This window comes from Sorex araneus, chromosome X, assembly GCF_027595985.1.
Source record: "Sorex araneus isolate mSorAra2 chromosome X, mSorAra2.pri, whole genome shotgun sequence".
In the NCBI taxonomy this organism is placed as follows: Eukaryota; Metazoa; Chordata; class Mammalia; order Eulipotyphla; family Soricidae; genus Sorex; species Sorex araneus.
The window spans coordinates 279553466-279574331 of NC_073313.1; the positions used below are offsets into that span (position 1 = coordinate 279553466).

The following is a 20866-nucleotide window of genomic DNA, read 5'->3' on the forward strand; positions in this document are numbered from 1 at the left end:
ACCCCTGAGTATCGCTGGGTGTGACCCCCCCGCCCCAAAATAGCAAAAATAAATAAATAAATAAAAATAATGTTTGATAAAATTTTCATCTCAGTGCATTTTTGTTGTTGTTACATTTGATCACACACCAGCTTGCACACCCCCACAGTGCTCAGGGTTTACCCCTGGCTCAGCACTCAGGGACCACTCTCGGCGGGCCTGGGGCCAGATGGGGTCCTGGGAATCAATGCCATGCGCAGCCAAGCACATGACCTGCATATTATCTCTCTGGCCTATCAGTGCATTTTTATATTAAGGGTTTTTTGTTTTTTGGCTTTTTTTGGTTTTTGAGCTATGCCTGGTTGTGCTCAGGACATATTCTTGGCTCTGTGCTCAGGAGTCACTTCTGGCCAAGCTCGAGGGACTTGTGTCAGCTACATGCAAGGCAAGCGCCTCACCTGCTGTACTACCTCTCTAGTCCCCCTTATTAAGTATTCTTATTTGTTAGCTAGTATTCCTAATATGGAGGAAAAGAGCTTTGTTTTTTATTTTTTATTATTATTATTTTTTTGCTTTTTGGGTCACACCCGGTGATGCACAGGGGTTACTCCTGGCTCTTCACTGAGGAATTACCCCTGGCGCTGCTCAGGGGACCATATGGGATGCTGGGATTCGAACCCGGGTCGTCCGCATGCAAGGCAAATGCCCTACCTGCTGTGCTATCGCTCCAGCCCCGAGCTTTGTTTTTTAAACTGATTCAGAAATTATATCGATTTAAGTTTTGACTATTCAGTCATGGAAGTCAGCTTATAGAAGTGTTATATTCTGGCCCATTTAAATTGTTTTAAAAAAGACTGCACTAGAAGTTCATTCAGGGTCAGAGAGCGAGTATAGGGGTGTCTGTCTTCCCTGGTATCCCATATGGTCCCAAGCCTGCCAGGAGTGAACCGAGCATAGAGCCAGGTCTACACCCTGAGCATCGCCGTAGGGCCCCAACAACGACAAAACAAAAGCAATGAAAGGAGGATATGAGACTGAGGAAGGAGTTAAGGGGCTTCAGAGAAGGTTTCCGAGTAGGGTGTATGTGCAGAGTTAACTTCTACTGTATACGAGTTGTGAGGCGTCTGGCAGATGGTCCTCGAGTTCTGTCCTGCTTTGCTTTTCTGCCTGTGAAGCAGTTCCGGCGTTGGCCCCCTTGGCCGTCCTGTGAGGACCCCGCAGCCAGGCCCGTTGGGTTTCGGTCGGTGGGCATATGGTGCCGTGGGAACTGCCCAGTGGGAAGCACTGCTGGCGTGCATCTGTTCATTGGTCTATTTTAGGGTCTTGTCAGAAGAGAAAATCTTTTGTTTTCAGTTTTTCGAAGCTGATGAGAAGCACAAGCATGTGGAAGCGGAGCTGAGGAACCGACTGTCCTCTCTGGAAACAGAGGCTGCCCAGAACCAGGCGGTGGTGGACGGCCTGACCCGGAAGTACATGGAGACCATAGAGAAGCTGCAGAATGACAAGGCCAAACTAGAGGTAAGCCCCTGTGTTGGCGAGAGCACTGAGGGTCAAGGCTCTTCCAGATGGTCTGTTTTCCATACTTAAAGCCCAGCCGGTGACTCCAGGCCCGACAGTTCTCACGGTCTGTCTAGGTGCCTGCATGTCAACCACCTGTCTCTGTTCCCTTCCCACATGCAGGTCAAATCCCAGACCCTGGAAAAGGAGGCCAAGGAGTGTCGACTTCGAACTGAAGAATGGTATGTGGGCCCTGAAAGGAGGTTCAGAAGACCTGCTCCTCTGGCGACATTGCCCCACAGTTGAGATGAGGTGGGGTGGGGCACCCTCAGACACTGTTCCACTGTCGGGCAGGGCAACTCTGCACTTGTGCTCAGAGTGCGGATGCTTTGGGCTGTGGCAGGTATGTTCTGGGCTCCTGGGCTGGGGACCGGAGCCCTTTCAGACCCCGCTCTGCAGAGAGGGCCTTCTCACAGCCTGCAGGAAGGCTGCTGGCCACTGCCGCCTCCCCGCCTATGGTACATTTTGAACAGAATGAAGGTTATGTATTCAGTTTATAGGTATCTAAGTCCTCACAGTAAAGTGATACTTGTTTGAGCTGAGAGACAGTGCAGGGATTAAGGTGCCTGCATTGAGTGTAGATGACCCCGATTCGATCCCCAGCACCTGGCACAGAATCAGGAGTAAGCCCTGAGCAGGGTTGGATGTGGGTCAGAAACAAAATAGACTAGCCACGAAAACTTGTTCTGTTTAATAAAACAAAAGAACAAAGGACAACTTGTAGTAAAAGCATGCTCCAGCATTTATTTGGTGAATCACGTAACATTTTAGGTTTTAGTAATTTTGATTAGGTAAATTTCTTCAGTTAAGGTTGTAATGGTTGAATTTCACACATGGTTTATATGTGTAACTGTATTCTCATAATTGAATCAAAACAAAAATATTTGTGTTCAAGGAAAATGAAATGTGATGTGATATTTTAAAAAAGGACTTTACCGTAATATACTTGTTATGGTAAAGTATATTACCATAACTTGTTATGTTGTAAAGAGAAACTTTATAATTTACCTAAGTTTATTTTGTACTCAGGAATAAATTTAGGATTTTCTAAGATGCTCGGACTGTAATAAATTCTTATAAAGTTCCACATGATTCAACAGATGTCTTAAGGTTCTGGGGGCTGGAGTGGTAGCACAGTGGGAAAGGCGTTTGCCTTGCACATGGCAGACCTGGGTTCGATTCCCAGCATCCAATATGGGGTCCCCCGAGCACTGCCAGGAGTAATTCCTGAGTGCAAAGCCAGGAGTAACCCCTGTGCGTTGCCAGGTGTGATTCCCCACTCCCCCCAAAAAAAAATCAAGGTTCTGGTATTTTTGTTTTAAAATACTCATCTTTTACATCTCCCTACCTCCAAGTATATGCCACATTTTAGGCACATTATTTAAAAGTCTGATACCAGCAGCTGTTGAGCTGAGAAGCAAAGTATGACTGGTAATAATGTATGTTCTGTTTATGTTTTTGTTTCTTTCAGTCAATTACAGTTAAAAAGTCTTCATGAAGATTTGTCAGGTAGATTAGAGGAATCCTTATCAATCATCAATGAAAAAGTACCTTTTAATGATACAAGTACGTATTATGTTCAGTTTTTCATTATTTACAACTTTGATCTCTCTGTGATATCCAACTCATTGAAATAATTTCTAATGTATTTGACAAACACCCTTAGTGACCAGCAGAGGTTTGCTTGGTTTTTGTTCTTTTGATAAACTTTGACATTCAATTCCCTAGGAAGATTTTAAAGGGTCATAGAACTACTAGAAATCTAACATTCTTGGGAGAAGTCAAAATTTACGATTGAAAACAAGTATGTCGCATCTTTGACATACCCAGAGGTGAGAAACACCCTGCACATAGTAGGTCCCTGAAGTTGCTCGTGACCAAAGAGGGTGCTGTGAGGTGGATTGTCTCAGTCTTGTACCTTTTGCCCCTTGGGCAGTTCCCGGTGATTCTAAGGAAGCTGATGTAGGTAAACCTTGCGTACAGTTTCTTTGTGGAATAGGCTGGTAGTTTACACAACCAGAAGCAAGAAAAAGAACTTTAAAAAAGGAAATTTTACTCCCCTTTTCCTAGGGAAGACCTCAAAAGAGTGAAAAAAAAAAAAAACACAGCTAATTTTGAGCTAAACCTGAAAGCGTTGTGTCACTATATCAGAAATCTAAATTCTGCCCTTTGAGACCTACACGTGTTTCTCATTTCTGTATTAACACATATAGCATGAGCATACTTTTATTTGCTGAACTCGAAACCTTGGCATTTCATTCTCTCAGTAATCACTGAGTCTGTTAGTCATCAGGTCCTCATGCTTTCCTTTTGAATCCTATTTGGATTCATCTTTCCTTTCCCAGTCCTTCTCGGAGAGCCTGGCAAGCTACCGAGAGTATCCTGCCCACACAGCAGAGCCTGGCAAGCTCCCCATGGCGTATTTGATATGCCAAAAACAGTAACAACAAGTCTCACAATGGAGACGTTACTGGTGCCCGCTCGAGCAAATCGATGAACAGTGCTACAGTGCTTTCTTTCCCAATATTTGTGGCACCTGCTTTTAGAGCTTACCCAGCTTCAGGTAGGTTATTGCATTAGTTATAATTTAGAGAGCACCCGGAATATGCTGAACACCCGGAAAGGAAGACCAGGGTTTGATTCCCAGCATCCCATATGGTACCTTGAGCACCACCAGGAGTAATTCCTGAGTGTAAAGCCAGGAGTAGCCCCTGTGCATTGCCAGGTGTTACCCAAAATGAAAAAAAAAAAAATTTAGAGTCTAATAGGGAAGATAGAAGATAAGAAATGTCTAAAATCTAAGCTAAGCCAAGCAGTTTGGGAAAGACCCTCAGCGAGCGTTTCAGAGGAGGGGCGGGTTACTGCGGGCGAGATGGCGGGGACTCGGGGAAGGTGTTAGAGGCCTGCGCTTTGAGCTGGGCCTCGATGCCTAAGTTTTACTGGGCAGAGATGAAGGAGAGCAAGCAAGGGAATTTCCGAGTATGGGAGTAGGAGAAAAGATGCGGTCAGGGTCCGATGAGCAGCCACGAGGAGAGGGTCGTGGAAGATGCGGGTGGGCCAGTTGGGGAAGTGTCTGAGTGGGCCTGGGTGCCAAAGCTTGTGCGCAGAGAACTTGGGTACTTAGTTGGCCGGGAAGTGGGGTTGTTGGAGAAGTTCTTGACCCAGGGAAGGCCGTAGAGAGATTACCGGCACTTCCCGGCAGCCGGTTAGAGGTGACAGTGGAGGGAGAGGGGCGATGTCGTATAGTGCTGTCCTGGGCGCTGGGCTGGATGCCTGGGCCGGAGTCGTCGGGGAAAAGACACGGCAGCAAGAGGCGTCACTGTCTATGGCCACTGTCCCTTGTTGGACAGGAAAGATGAGGATGCTAATTTTGTTCCTATTTAATATTCATGTATATGTCATTATTGATCGGTAATTGTTTATCAGTGACAGATTAGACCTTGGGAGAGGAGCTGCTATTGACCCTGTTGGAGTTAAGTAGCGCCAACCCCTCCTGGCAGGCAAGGTGGAATGGAGGGCTGTAGAGGACACGAGCTTTGCTCAGGGTCTTGGGTGCAGAGGTGGAAGTTGCTGGGGAAATGGAGTGAGGCGGAAACTGGAGAAGGGAGTGGGTTTCTCTCTCCTGCCCTCCTTCCCTCCCTTCCTCCCTCCCTCCTTTCCTTCTTTTGTTTTTTGGTCCACACTCTTCAATGCTCGGGCTTATACCTGGCTCTGCACTCAGGAATCACTCCTGGCGCTGCTTGGGGGACCATATGGGATGCCGGGCATAGAACCCGGGTTGGCCACGTGCAAGGCAAATGCCCTACCCGCTATACAGTCTCTCTGGCCCTAGAGAAGGGAGTGTTTGACCTGACGGTGATCATCAGTTCCTTCCATTGCTGTGGAGAAACTAAAGGAGGTGGCAAAGGCCACTGGGGGTGGTGGCGTTGGGGAGGGCCTCTGAGAGGGGGGCTTCCCCGCAGCGTGCAGGTGAACGCCCGTTGCTAGCAGAGGCTGCTCGGTGAATAGGCAGTAGGGAAATTGACAGAAACAGGTTTCTTTTTTGTTTTTTGTTTTGTGTTGTTTTGTTTTGGCTTTTTGGGTCACACCCAGTGATGCTCAGGGGTTCCTCCTGGCAGTGCTTGGGGCACCATATGGGATGCTGGGGATCAAACCCAGGTCTGCCACGTGCAAAGCAAATGCCCTCTCCCCCCATCTTATGGCTCCGGCCCTGATGTTTTCCTTTGATCCGTGGGAATGGAGAGTATGAAGGATGACCACCCAGTGCTCCGACAGAGGGGGTGCGTGCACGGGATGAATGAAGGCAGAGAATTCCGTGTGCTACAGGAAAGGGGAAGAAGTCACCGTCAAGATGCAGCTAAACAGCCAGGGTTAGGGGAGGTAGGACAGGAAGTGAGGCTCGTGCCTGACATGCCACTGTGGTGGTTGTGACCCGGGTTCAAATCCCCAGCATGATATATGGTCCTTGGAGCACTGCCAGGAGTTCTCTCGAGCACAGAGCCAGAAGTAGCCCCTGAGCACTGCTGGGTGACACCCCGTTCCAAAAAATATACCCAAGCTACAACGGGTATTTGTTTTTTTGAGGGAAGGCGTGATAGGATAGTATCCAGGCTCTAAGGAAGAGGGTGGTTTCCAGGGCCTGAGGAGGCCGAGGCCTAAGGAGGCTGAGGCCTGAGGAGACCAGGGTCGGAGGAGGCCAAGGCCTGAGGAGGCCAGGGCTGAGGAGGCCAGGGTCTGAGGAGGCCAGGGCCTGAGAAGGCCAGAAGCCCTGTTCCTAGGGGCCTGAGGTAAAGCTAGGCGAGCTGAGTCTGGGCTGGAGGAAGGTGGGAGCATATGAACCTGGGACCCTAGAAACTCTTCAAACATTCTTAGAAATGGGAACTCTGTTGATTTGTTTTATCCCAAATACTTTTCTGAGAAACAACAGAATATATGTAAGCGTCACTGTTCTCCTGAGCTGTGATTACTGACTTTGATCATTCTAGACTCCTCCATAAAAGCTGGTCTGGCTGGGGAACATTTGTGACTTTGCATTTATGCAGTTTTTCTGTGCGTGTCAAATGAGAGATTTAATGGACAAACATTGTTTTTGTTTTGTTTTGTAGAATATAGTCAGTACAATGCTCTGAATGTCCCACTCCACAATAGGAGACATCAGGTAAAGATGAAATTTTTATTTTCAGCCTCTGGGCTTGTCAGACTCTCAGGAACCAGAATGAGTTGGTGGGGCCTCTGCAGGGTGCTCAGTCTTTCGGGTTAAGTCTTAGGTCTGAGTTTACCCCACAGCTGCTAAGTCAGAGGTTTCCAGCTACTGTGGGTCCAGATACCAGGATTGATGGGTGGGCTTGACCAAGTGGGAAACCGCCCTTTGAATGATGTGTCTTGCTGTTCGTTGGCTGTAAGCCCTAGAGACCTTCCCATCCGCTCTCGCTTGAGGCAGTGGGCTTACAGTCGGCCGCCCTCGTTTGTGGCTTACACCGTCCCCCTGGTTTGGCACCCCCTGCACTGCAGTGGCTTCGTCACCTAAAGGAGGTATATGTGCCAAAATTGGAGACTTTGCAATTTATTTAGATGGGAACATTACAATTCAAGCGGAAACAAGTGAATTTAAATGAAGGAATAATTATATTAGAATTCAAATGCTTTCTTCAGAAGTAGACTTTGTAATGTAATTTGATAAAAATAATTGGATAGTTGGCTCTAATCTGTACACTTTTAATTTTAAAGCTGAAAATGCGGGATATTACCGGACAGGCCCTTGCTTTTGTTCAAGATCTTGTGACGGCACTTTTGAACTTTCACACCTACACAGAACAGAGGATTCAGATTTTCCCTGTTGACTCTGCCATTGACACTATATCTCCACTGAACCAGAAGGTAACAGGACGCCTTGTTTCCCTTCAGTAGTGTGAAGACATGTTACTCATTTCCAGACCATTTTTGTGCAACTGTAAAGTACTGTCAAAAACTTGGGAGAAAACAGTCATAGATTTGACCCTATAGATAAATTGGGGCAAACATATATTTATACTAATTTATTTAATTTATAAAATAAATTAAAAATTAAAATTATAAATGATATTAACTATATTATAAATAAGTATTTATAATATATTTATAAATAAATATTAAATATATTTATGAATAAACTACAGATAAAATAATAAAAATTTTTTTATAAAATTATTTTTTCTTTTTTGGTCACATCCAGAAATGCTCAGAGGTTACTTCTGGCTCTGCACTCAGGAATTACTCCTGGTGGTGCTCGGGAAACCATATGGGATGCTGGGGATCAAACTCGGGTCAGCCACATGCAAGGCAAACGCCCTACCTGCTGTACTATTGCTCCAACCCCTATAAAATAAATAAATTAATTAATTGATTAAAACTTATTTAAACAAAATTTTTATACACTATGATTTATAAAGCTGCTAACATGAGTGTTTCTGGCATATAATGTTCCAGCTCTAAACCCACTCCTTGTCGGTTTCCCCTCCCCGAAGTATCCCAGGCAAAAGGAAAGTTGGCAGCTGAATTAGTTGCGTCTCAAGCCCATGGTCTCAGATTATGCCCAGTTACAGTGAAATTCAAGTCTGTTGATCTTGTATGTAAAACTTCATTTAAATGATAAATTTTTCTATAACTTACCTTAGTTATTCTAACCTATGATATTATTCAAAAAAGAAAATTATCATTTTGTTTTAAAATTTTTCAAATTTTTTTTTCTGTATCTGTTCCTAAAACTGAATTAGTCCTTTGTAATTATAATCTAAAGTACTAGTGACGGTCATAAATTTAAAGGAAAAATTTTCAGTGAGGTTCTGCGATTTACAGCCCTGCCAGTGATGGTTCTCCTTCATGTAATGCCAGCACCACCCACGTCCCCAGTGTCCCCAGCTGCCCCCGAGGACCCCAACTCCCCTCTCTTTCAGCCCCTCCCCCACCAGCTTAGTATGTGATCAGTTCTCCTGATGTGTTGCCTTTGACCCTAATTTTTTTTTGGGGGGGGGTCACACCCGGTGATGCTCGGGCCTTACTTCTGGCTCTGCACTCAGGAATTACTCCTGGCTGTGCTCAGGGGACTATAGGGATGCTGGGAATCGAACCCGGGTTGGCTGCGTGCAAGGCAAATGCCCTGCTGCTGTGCTATCACTCCATCCAAAAGGTTGTAAGTGCTTGTGTGTGTTGTTTTGGGGCCATACCCAGCTGTGCTCTGCGCTTCCTCTGGCCCTGTACTCCAGATCACTCTTGGTGGGCCTTGGCGGACTCTGTGTGGTGCCGGGGGTCAGACCCTGTTTGTCTGACCCACTGTACGCTCTCTCCAGCACATACATGTTTCGATATCTTCATTTTTATGATTTTTCCACTCCTGGATATTGCTCATCCTAAACACTCTGTGAAGTAAACATAGACACCAGGGCCTGGGAGATGGTTCCAAGGGCCTGAGCTCGCGCTGGGCATGTGGGAGTCTCTGGTCAATCCCCACCCTGTGGCCCCCACCATCTCCAGGGCTCACTCGGAAAATTGGAGCATAGTGCCAGGAGAAGCCCCTTAGCACTGGTGGGTGTGGGCAAAGCAAAGAAGAGACCGTCCTCATGTAGACTTTTCCCCCTGAATGAGAGAGGGGACTGGAGAAGTAGTACAGCGGGCACGGGGTGCTTGCCTGGATGCGGCTGGCCCAAGTTAGAGCCCTGGCACCCAGTATGGCCCCTGGGGTCCATCAGGATTCATCTGAGCACAGAGCCAGGAGTGAGCCCTGAGCACTGCCACCTGTGGCCCAAACACCCAAAAATCAAAAATTAAAAAAATGAGGTATATGGCTCAAAAATCTATTAGTCTTGTTTTAAAAAAACAAAACTGGTCCCCTGAAAAAGAAGCGGGTATGGAGGGCAAGACCCCTGTTGGTGCCTGCTCTCCTCCACGTTCCTGCCCCTTTCCTCAGTCACGCCGGCAGGGGGCCTGGGAGAAGGGTCAGAACCTCTGTGTAATGACCAAATGCCACCAAACCAGAAGCGGGTTTCTGACGGAGCCCAGTTCAAGTGTGTTGACTCTGGGCTGGCTGTGTGCCTCACAGTTGCGCCCCTTCTGTTCAGTTCTCACAGCACCTCCATGAGAACGCGTCCTACGTCCGCCCCCTCGAGGAAGGCATGCTGCAGCTCCTCGGAAGCATCACCGAGGACACCGTGACCGTCCTGGTAATTCTCTCCTATCACTTCCAGAACTGGGAGCTTGTTTTTGTGTCAGACGACTCCTTAACCTTGGTGTTGTTTTTCTTTACAGGAGACAACTGTGAAATTGAAAACTTTTTCAGAGCATTTAACCTCTTACATCTGTTTTCTTAGAAAGATTCTTCCTTATCAGTTAAAAAGGTATTTATTTGCCGTGACGCTTGGGGCTTGGGCAGTTGGGTGGCCCCAGCCCATGCTGGAGGTAATAAAGTAATAATGGACATCCTGAGCTTTCTGCACCATAAATCGTTTAGACTTCATGGAAAAGGAAACCATGAGTTGAGCAGCGTGACCTCATGTTTAGGAAAGTTGAATTATGGTCTGTCAGCTAGATTTGTTTTTCAGTGCTTTGGTACAGTGATTACTGCTACAACCAAATTATGCAACATGAAAACCATTTTTAGTGATTTTCAATGACACATTTATTGAGGAATTATTTAGTTGGGTATTTATTACATTTTTGTTATAAATATTTCAATGGGCTTATAACAATTGCATTTGGATGTATCATCATTAGGTTCTTTCAGAATTTTATAGTTTTTGTTTTTATTGTTGGTGACCTTTTTTAATTATAAACTAAAAACTATCTACTAGCCTTTGTAGAATACATCATTTGGTTACCTTAAGTTTCCACTTTAAATGTTTTTGAATAGGCAAAACAAAAATAATAATAAAACAAAATTTGATGAGACTTTTTATTTTTTTATGCTTCTGGTTAAAACTCTAAGACTTCTAATTCATCTGTATTTTTTCATTCTCGGATTCAGCTTAAAAAATAATAAAGTTAGACCATAAGAGAAATAAGAGCATATATATGTAATATAAGTAATACTGCAAATAATGTTAAAACATAAGAGAAATAACATAAATATGTAATATATGTAATATTGCAAATAATATTTAGAAAATACGTACCTGAAATACTTGTAGATGTTAAAATACAAAAGTAATTGTAGTTTATAAGTTCTTATAAAGCTAAAGTAATAACTTTCAGCTTTTCAAATTATAAAATTTTATTATTAAAAAGTAATTTCAATTATTAATTATATGGTTTTATTATTTAATACTTTAAATTACAATTTAAATTACTTAATTATTTTAATTATCTTCAATTAAAATTAAAGTAGTAACTTTCAACTTCAAAACATAATTTTATTATTTAAAATCAATTAATATTTTTAATTGTTAATAAAATTAAAATTGTAATTTTATTCAGATCCTTGTATGTTATGTTTCCATATAATTCAGATTTTAAAAATTGAATTCAGAGCACCAAGCAACAGTACCTACACGGGTTCAATCCCTGGCATTCTTATGGTCCCCCGAAGAGCCAGGAGTAACTCCTGAGCATTGCTGGGTGTGACCCCCCCCAAAAAAAGTCCCAAATTAAGTAAATAAATAGACAAAATTAACTTCAGAAGTTTAAATAGCACTAAACTCAATATAATTTACTGATTTGTCTTATATTTGAAGAGAATCTTAAGAACCATTGCAAAAGTATGTTTTCTGCTTGCAGTAGTTGCTTGTTTTTATGTTTTTTGCCGTTATATTTTTAGAGACAGAGGGAAGCCGTTCCTTGATCTAAGATTCCTGTTCTTGTAATGTTCCAACTGATAAGCTTTCGGCTCTGCCTCCTGCCTCCTGCCTTGTCAGGCATTCATGGTTGTGCTTGGTTTTGGTCATTGAGTTAAATATGCTTGAGTAGTAAATGAGCATAGTAACTAATGCAGGTGTCTGCTGCCCTAATTAGGAGCTGAGAGAAGAACCCCCAGGGCCAGGGTAAGGGTATGGTTATCATTGCTGAGCTCGTAACTTTCCTCACTTGGTTAAAAAGCGTTTTATTTGATTACCAGCACATTTTTAATTAACACTATTAAGAATACATCCGCTTAAAAAAATACATGTTTTTAAAAATTCCTATAGTTAAGCTTGCCTTAGTAACCATTTAAAGATGGAAATGATGTATTTTGTGAATGTTGGGGAATTTACTTTCATTTGATTTGATTTGCTTTTGGGTCACAACCAGCGATGCACAGGGGTTACTCCTGGCTCTGCACTCAGGAATTACCCCTAGTGGTGCTCAGGGAACCATATGGGATACTGGGAATCGAACTCTGGTCGGCCGAGTTCAAGGCAAACTTCCATACCCACTGTGCTATTGCTCTAGCTCCCGGGAATTTATTTTTAAACTTAAGCCCATAAGTTGTTTACTTTTTTCTCTCCACCTTCTTGGTTTTTGAAACTGCATACACTGAAGACGTTTCTAAGAAGCTCCTCTCTGCCCTGGTGCTGTGGAGATTGCACGCACCATGGCAGCCCGTGCTTTGCAGAGAGGATTTTCTCTGCTAGTTCCTGTTTATGAATACAGTCAATTAAATACTTTCTCCAAGACATCTTGAAGGGAACTATCTTTCACCTGCTCTCAGGATGGAAAGATAAAGAACACTTGCCTTTACATTTATTCCTCATAGTTCATTGGCATTTGCAGAAAGCAGGTGCATGTATCATAGTATTTATAAAAAAAAAAATGGCATGAAGAATGAGATCAAATTCCTCTTTTTAGCAAAGCCCCTCTCTTTGGATAAGTTTGGATAGTTTGATAGTTTAGATGGTGTCTTATAGCTAACTGAAAATCTTCCAAGATGCTCACTTTAAAAATATCTACCCATTCCTAGTTTAGAAGAAGAATGTGAATCTTCTCTTTGCACATCTGCGTTAAGAGCCAGGAATTTAGAGCTGTCTCAAGACATGAAAAAAATGACAGCTGTGTTTGAGAAGTTGCAAACTTACATTGGGCTTCTCGCTTTGCCAAGTAAGTATGTTCCTCCTGGTTCAACTTGAAGAGGGATACTTGAAGTTGAAAGGGAGAGGCGGGTTAGCTTATGGGAACGCGAAGATCCTATAATCTGGAGTCAGCAAAACTGGAATTCAGATTCTCTAGTTCCTTATATATTTATAACCTTGCACAAATCACTTTGCTTCTCTGTGCCTGTTTCCCACTTACCAAATGGAGGTAAGTGTGACTAATGAGTTGAATTCAGAGTGGATGGGGCCAGAGAGATAGTCCAGCTGGTAGTGTGCCTCACTCAGCAGACCCGGGTTCCATCCCCGGCATCCCATATAACCTCTAAGTACTGCTGGGTGTGGTCCAAAGGAAAAACAAAGCAAGAATGTACCGCTGTAGATTTGCATTAAATACTAACTCTCTTCCTTTCTTCTTTTTTAAATAGAGAAGGGTAAAGTGGAAGTAGATGTACCAGCTTTCCACTAACTAGCACAGTTAATATGTTTTTGTTTCCCGTTGAAAAGAAGGTAGTTGGGTTTGTTTGTTTTCTTCCCCCCAGGTAGTTGAACAGACTGCATTTTATATAATGTTCTTTTAAGAATTCCATGACTTGGAGTTGGAGTGACAGGATAGTGGGTAGGGCACTTGCCTCGCATGCGGCCGACCTGGGCTTGCTCCCTGACACCGCAGATGCTTTCTCTCGCCCTGCTAGGAGTGAGTCCTGTGTGCAGAGCCAGGAACGAGTCCTGAGCACCCCTAGGTGTGGCCCCCCCAAAACAACTTTTTACTTAAAAGAATGCTGCGTCTTTCCTGGTCCTATGAGTCATTTGTCTTTTATAATACCTTTAATGGGATAAAGTTTACTAAAGTGCCACACAGCTTACCTGGGTAAGCCATACAGTTGAATAGTTTTTATAATATCCTTAGATATGTGCACCGTCACAAAAATCAATGTTAGAATTTTTTTCTTCTCAAGAATGAGGACGATGGGCCAGGGCTGTCCTGTGTCAGTAAAGTAGGCACCTTGTGTGCGTATGTCTGGTTCCAACTCCCAGCGCTGAGAAGGAAGCAGATGCGGAAGCCCTTCTCATTTTAACTCTTGCTCTCTTTTTTAAAAAAATTATTGTTTTAGTATTGAATCACCGTGAGATGCAGTTACAAAGCTTCCATGTTTGAGTTTCAGTCATACACCGATCAAACACCCATCCCTCCACCAGTGCACATTTCTCACCACCAATGTCCCCAGTACCCCTGCCCCCCATCCCTCTCCTCCCCCTGCCTCTATGGTAGACAATTTTCTTATTTGTCTCTACTTTTGGGCATCATGGTTTGCAATACAGATACTGAGAGGCCATCACGTTTGGGCCTTTATCTGCTTTCAGCGCACATCTCCCATCCCGAGCGATCCTTCCACCCATCATTGACTTAGTGATCCCTTCTCATCCCAGCTGCCTTCTCCCCCAGCTCAGGAGACAGGATTCCAGCTGTGGAGCAGTCTTCCTGGCCCTTGTCTCTACCATTCTTGGGTGTTAGTCTCATATTATTTATGTTATTTTATATTCCACAAATGTAACTCTTTCTCTCTTATTCCCTCATTGTACCCTGCCCAGCGCTAGGCAGTTGTTGATCTATTTTCTGTCTATAGATTTGCCTGCTTTGAGCATTGAATATACATGGTATCGTGTGTGAACTTTTGTGACTTACTTCAGTTAGCATAATGTTTTCTAGATTCAGCCAAGTCACAGTATATATCAACATTTCATTTCTTTTTATTGTAGAATAATATTCTGTGGTGTGGTGGCTGGAAAGAGAAGGCATAGTGGTCCCCTCTGGTCCCCTGCTGCCTTACATGACCCCTGAGCAGCACCAGGAGTGACCCCCGAGCACAGCGCCCGGAGGAAGCCCCGAGCGTGTTCTGGTGTAGCTCAACCCCGTCCCGAAGCGTTTGATGGGTTGGATGTGCCACATGTGATTTATCACCAGATGTGGATGGATGTTGGGGTCACTTGCCTCTTTCTGGCTGTCATGAAGAGTGGTGGATACTCACGAGCAGGTTGTGAGGAGTCTCTTCCCTCTTGGACATGGTAGAGAGGAGAGCCCAGGCATGCATCTCCATCTCTGACTGTTGGGCGGTCTGTCAGACTGCTTTCCACGGTGGTTGTAGCATTTTACATTTCAACCCGTATTGCACAAGGGTTCTGATCCTCTTACATTCTCGTCAGACTTTTGTTTTGTTTTGTTTGGGGGACACACCCTATTGGTAGTCAGTGCTTGTTCCTCACTCTGGGCTTGCAGGTTACCCCTACTGGTGCTGGGGTCAGCCGGGTGCAGGGCAAACTGCCTTCCCCCTTTACTATCTTTCTGGCTTCACATATAATTTTTGTTACTTTTAGATTTAGCCATCATAGTCATATATGACCTCCTGAAGAGGTTCCCATTGGAGTTTTGTTGCATTCCCTGTTTTTGAGTCATGGCGAATATCTTTCATGTCTTTATCAACCATTTGTCTAGCTTCTTTGGAGATATGTTTATTAATATCTTTTTCTATTTTTTTAATTTTAAAATTTTAGTTGTCTTTTTATTATTGAGCTGTAAGAGTTCTTTGTGTATTTTATATACAAGCCTCTCATCAAATACATGAGTTGCTGTATTTGGAATATTTTCCATTCCAATTATTCTAATATCTATACTGCCAGTACACTTTCTTGATGATCATTGCTTTGTAATAAGTTTGAGATCCGGAGTTGTGAGTCCTGCCTACTTGGTACTTGTTTGCAGAGTTTGTTTTGCTGTTCTGGGTCCCTTGCAGTCTCATGTGAATTTTTGAAACAGCTTGTTCACTTATACCAAGAAGTTATTCTGACAGGGATTCTGACAGGAATTGCCTGATCTATTGGTCAGCTTAGGGGAGTTTGCAATTAGAATGTGTCTCCCAAGAAAGTATGTCGGTCCCTGACCACTGGTGTCTGTGTTAGTGACCTTATTTGCAAACAGGGTCTCTGAAGGTGGAATCAGATTGAGATGTGATCCTGTTGGCTCAGAGAGAGCCCTACCAGGTTAGTGACTGTCATTCTTTTTTTGTTTCTTTTGGGGCGGGGGGCCTTACCCAGCAGTGCTCTGGAGTTACTCCTGGCTCTGCACTGAGTAATGACTGCTGGTACTGCCCAGGGGCCTGCACTCGGGTCAACCACACAGGGCCAGGATTAGGCAAGGCATTGGATGAGAAGATTGGAGACACCCAGAGACTCCGCTGTGGAGCGGCGGAGGGGAGAAGACGCGTGAGAGACGCCGGGGCTGAGTCGTGCTGCCACACACCCAGGCCCGTGTGGAGCCAGGGAAGCAAGGAAAGATTCCCTGGGTCTTTGCGAGAACCTTGCCCTGCGACTCCTTGACTTTAGACTCCTGGTGCCAGAGGCGGAGAGTCTAAATGTGTGTAGTTTGTGACTTGGACATGATGCCCCTAGGAAGGCAGTACGGGGAATCTTAAGAATGTTAAAATTTTAGACACCATAAGCACGGCATGCTTTCCCTTCTGTGCAGATCTGTAATTTCTCTAAACACTGTTGTCTTCAGAGTGTAAGTTTTGTGTCTTGCTGCTGCTTCTAACTTCATGGCTGGAGAGACAGTACAGCGGGGAGGAGGGTGTTTGCCTGGCAGCAGCCAACCCAGGTTTGATCCCTGGCATCCCGTATGGTCCTCAGAGCACTGCCAGGAGTGAGCCCTGAGCACTGCCAGTGTGGCTCCAGAATAAAAACAAACAAACAATAAAAGCTGAGCCTTGGGCCTACAGAGTGCCCAGAGATGACAGGGGTTTGGGAGGACTCGCTGAGGGCCCTGCCCTGCATAGGCATCGGAGCTTCGGGAGTCACTCACTGCTCTTGTGCCCGGCGTGGCTGCGGGATTTGTTGCCCATGGACTGTTCGAGTAAAGTACAGGGTCCTTTAGGGCTGTGTTTCTAGACATGCTGTCTACCTAGTAGATTTGGTTTGATCCCTCCCTCCCTCCCTCCCTTCTTTACTCTCTTCTGCTTTTCGCCCACACCTGGCTGTGCTCAGGGTTTACTGTGCACTCAGCAGTCCCCCTGCTGGGGCTCAGGTTACTGTATGGGTGCTGAGGATCGAACCCAGGTCAGCCACACAGGAGGTGAGCATGTTACCTGCTGTACTGTCCTCGGGCTGTGGGTGGGCAGAACCATCTGCTTCTCTCAGGGTGACTCCCCTGACTTATTCCGGCTTCCCTCCTTCATGGAGCACTGCGTCATCGAGCTGGTCCACAGGCTCTGTCTCATGTGCAGAACCATGTCCACGGAAGGGCCTGGCGCTCTGAGCTGGGGGCCAGTGAAGGAAGGGGAGGGGGAAGCGGGCAGCCTCTGTTGTGGGCTTTTCCAGTCTCTGTGGTCAGAGGGGACAGGAGAGAGGCACCTTGGTTCGGATACTGCAGTCTCGCTGTGCTGCAGGACTTGTTACTGATTTTCTCCTGTGAATCTTCTTCATTGCTCTCTGCCTTTGAGTCACTTCCAAAACAATATTCACCACTTTGTTTGGAACTGGATCTGAGGGGCTGTTCGTGCTGTGATACCAGAAGTAGAGCTCTGTGGGCCTGAATAATATTTTCAGATGTTCAGTAAGTAGTCACATGAAAGGAAAGAATGAAGGAAGAACTGCATTATGGCTACAAGGTGAAATTCATCAAACCCTTCATTTCGAAAAGAATCAGAAAAGAATCCGGCTTAGTCAGTTGATCCTGAACCATTAGAAATGCCAGTGGCATTTCTCTCTCTCAGCACACACCGGGGAGGGGGGAGTCTCCTGGTTTTCCTAGGTATGGCGGAAAGTGCTGAGGTCTCTGTCTTGTTTCCTAGGCACGGAGCCCGACGGACTCCTGCGGGCCAACTACGGCTCTGTGCTGACACGCGTGGGTGCCGCGCTGCGAGGGCTTCACGATGTCACGAAAGGTGAGGCCTGACACAGCACAAATAAGCCGAAAACCTCCACCCCCTTTCTCTGCCCGCCTGCATGAGACTTAAGCAGATAGCCCAGCGCGGGTAGAGCCCGGAAGAAGGCAGGGGTGCTCGGCTTGCTGCCTCGGCCTCCCTGGCTGCTTCGCTTCCGAGGCCAAGCAGAGCGCTGGAGAGAGTTTTCTGCACGGTGCCCTGGCCAGGAAGCCCTGAGCCCAGCCCACAGCAGGTGTGTGGCCGTGACCGCACCCCACAGGCTGCCACAGGCGTTTAGCAAGATGCCTCTCCCCGTTGGACTCAGACACCGAAGAGATGAGACTGAGGCCTAAAGTCCCAGAGAGAATCTGTGACGTCCCTCCATCTTGTGCATTTTCATGTCCAAAATGCCTATTGAAATTCCTGTGGAGGGGTGGGGGGTGGGGGGCTCTCAGCAGTGGGTGGGGGTTGAAGCAGGCTGGCCTGTGTTGCTGGGGCTTTACTCAGGACTTGAACTGGGACCCCCTCCGAGACCCTCCGCAGAGCCCCAGGCCGGAGCTAGCGAGCAGCCCTGGAGTTGGGTTTACAGGTAGGAGTCCGGGACTTGCTTTGATAACTGTGTTTCCTCCCCACACCCCAGTTTGGGCCAGGCCTTTGTATGCTGCTAGGAACATGGTCTGTTGAACGGTGTCTTACCTGCTTTTCCTCGGGTGATGCGAATTCTGACTTCGTAGTATCTGCATGGCATTTACGTTTTCTCCTCTTCTTTCCAGGCCTGTAGGGTAGGGGATGAAGGAGAGGGTGGGAACGATCACTAACGGCTACAGCTGAGGGGCCTAGACTATGCTTCTAACTAGTGGTAAAAACAAAAAAGACTCAAATATGTATTGGATAATCTCTTAATCTCATTGTTTATTCTTTATTGAATCCAAACATTTTAATTATTTAGGGTGCTCTTTGAGAATAAATTTTAACTCAACAAAAAAGGAATGAATCATGTGATGAGGACCAGAGGTTTTTTCCCTTTGCTTCCTGTGCCCCTCCCTGCTTTAGACTAAAGACCATGCAATTCTCATTCAGAACATCACTTGTTAAAAGATAATTTACTCCTATTTTAATCCCTTGTAAAATACACAGATTTGTAAATCTCTGATTTTCTCACCGGTGCGGTTTTTGTTTTGGGTGCCGGGGATAAAACCAAGGGGCTCATGCATGCAAAGCATGGAACTCTGCCACTGAGCTACGGCCTCGTCCTTCTCTGTCTCTCTTTGTACTCAGCAGCTCCCTCCCCCACTTCCTTGCTGCTTAAGCAATAATTCATGGAGAAACTGGAAAGGAAAGGTTTAAAACAAGAGTTCTCTTAAAGCAGTTCCTTTCTTTCAGTGCCGATTAACACTCATTTTTTATGAGTAATACACAACAGACCCAAGCTAGCTGAGGACACATTTGGGCTATCCACCTAGCAACACGCCCCTGCAGTCCGCTTGCCAAACACCCTGCATGTTCTCGGATTCTCTCTTTAGAGGATGTTTATTTTCAAGGACAGAAAGAAGCAGAACAGACCTCAAGATCCTCTTTGTCCTCTGTCTTGTGGCATTAGTCTCTGATCTGAGAAGTTGTAGGAGGTGGAGGACACCTATCTGGTCTGTCACATGATTTCTTCCTTTTGGTTGAGCTAAAATTTCTTTTCAGGAACACTAATTAAAATACTTGGATTTAATAGAAATAATAAAACATCATTTATGCAACCAAAATTGCATGTTAAAACATGATCAGGTTAAATCTCAATCTCAATGAAACAGCTATATTAAAAGCAATATAACTGTCACTGTCAGTGTCACCCCATTACTCATCAATTTCCTTAAGCGGGCACCAGTAACGTCTCCATTGTGAGACTTGTTGTTACTGTTTTTGGCATATCGAATACGCCATGGGGAGCTTGCCAGGCTCTGCAATGTGGGCAGGATACTCTTGGTAGGTTGCCGGGCTCTCCGAGAGTGGCGGAGGAACCAAACCCGGGTTGGCCGTGTGCAAGGCAGCCTATCCGCTATGCTATCACTCCGGCCCAAAAAGCAATATATGTTCATTAAATATATAAATAATATAATGGCCAAGATTAAAAAACTGTGGGGCCAGTAAAGTGATGCGCCTGGTACCCTTTCAGTGGCAGCATTGTAAGGTGAAAAGACAGGTTGCAGAAGCCTTGGAACATTGCAGGACTGAAACTCAGTCTTGAACAACTTTGTCACTGTGTATCTCATGGTAATTAAACTGAAAAAAGAAAAATCATGATTCCGGAGGTGACACAGGGACAATGTGGTGGTGCCTGGGGCACTCTGGTGGGGCTAGGGCTTGTGCACCAGCTGACAGAACTATTGTCCCCAGGCTGCCTAACTGTAAAGTAATAGTAAATTAGGGCACCTGTGTAGCTCATTGATACAGTGCCTGCCTTGCATGTATGAGGTCCACGGCTTAATCTTGGCACAGCACAATCATTTTTTTAATTTATTTTTTTATTTTTTTAAATAAATTACTTATTTTTAATTAGTGAATCAACGTGAGGATACAGTTACAGATTTATACATTTTTGTGCTCATGTTTCCCCCATACAAAGTTCAAGAGCCCATCCCTTCACCAGTGCCCATTCTCTACCACCAGTAAACCCAGCATATCTCCCACCCTCCCCAGTCCCGTCTCCCCCCATCCCACACTGCCACTATGGCAGGGCATTCCCTTTTGATCTCTCTCTCTGATTAGGTGTTGTGGTTTTGCAATAAAGGTGTTGAGTGGCCATTGTGTTCAGTCTCTAGTCTATATTCGGCACGCGTCACTCTTCCCCCGCATGACCTCCGACCACATTTTACTTGGTGTTCCCTTTTCTGAGTTGCCCTGAATGAGAGACCAGCCTCCAAGCCATGGAGACAACCTCCTGGTACTTATTTCTACTAATCTTGGGTTTTAGTCTGATAGTCTATTATTCTATATTCCACAAATGAGTACAATCTTTCTATGTCTGTCTCTCTCTTTCTGACTCATTTCACTTAGCATGATACTTTCCATGCTGATCCACTCATGACCTCATTTTTTCTAACAGCTGCATAGTATTCCATTGTATAGATGTACCAAAGTTTCTTCAACCAGTCATCTGTTCTAGGGCACTCGGGTTTTTTCCAGATTCTGGCTATTGTAAACAGTGCTGCGATGAACATATAAGTGCAGATGTCATTTCCACTATACTTTTTGGCTTTTCTGGGATATATTCCCAGCAGTGGTATTGCTGGGTCAAATGGGAGCTCAACCTCTAATTTTTTGAGAATCGTCCATATTGTTTTCCAAAAGGGCTGAACTAGCCGGCATTCCCACCAGCAGTGTAGAAGGGTCCCT

The 20866-nt window shown here is 45.1% G+C and overlaps 1 protein-coding gene across 1 annotated transcript in view; it reads left to right on the forward strand.

The window, feature by feature from the left end:
• Positions 1-20866, forward strand: part of PPP1R21 (protein phosphatase 1 regulatory subunit 21) — an 86757-nt gene that overhangs the window by 27653 nt on the left and 38238 nt on the right. Inside the window, exons 5-13 of the mRNA XM_055120211.1 lie at positions 1333-1497; positions 1660-1718; positions 3008-3102; positions 6642-6694; positions 7264-7413; positions 9630-9731; positions 9817-9905; positions 12440-12576; positions 17411-17503. Coding sequence (XP_054976186.1) covers positions 1333-1497; positions 1660-1718; positions 3008-3102; positions 6642-6694; positions 7264-7413; positions 9630-9731; positions 9817-9905; positions 12440-12576; positions 17411-17503 — 943 coding nt within the window. The remainder of the gene's footprint in view (positions 1-1332; positions 1498-1659; positions 1719-3007; positions 3103-6641; positions 6695-7263; positions 7414-9629; positions 9732-9816; positions 9906-12439; positions 12577-17410; positions 17504-20866) is intronic.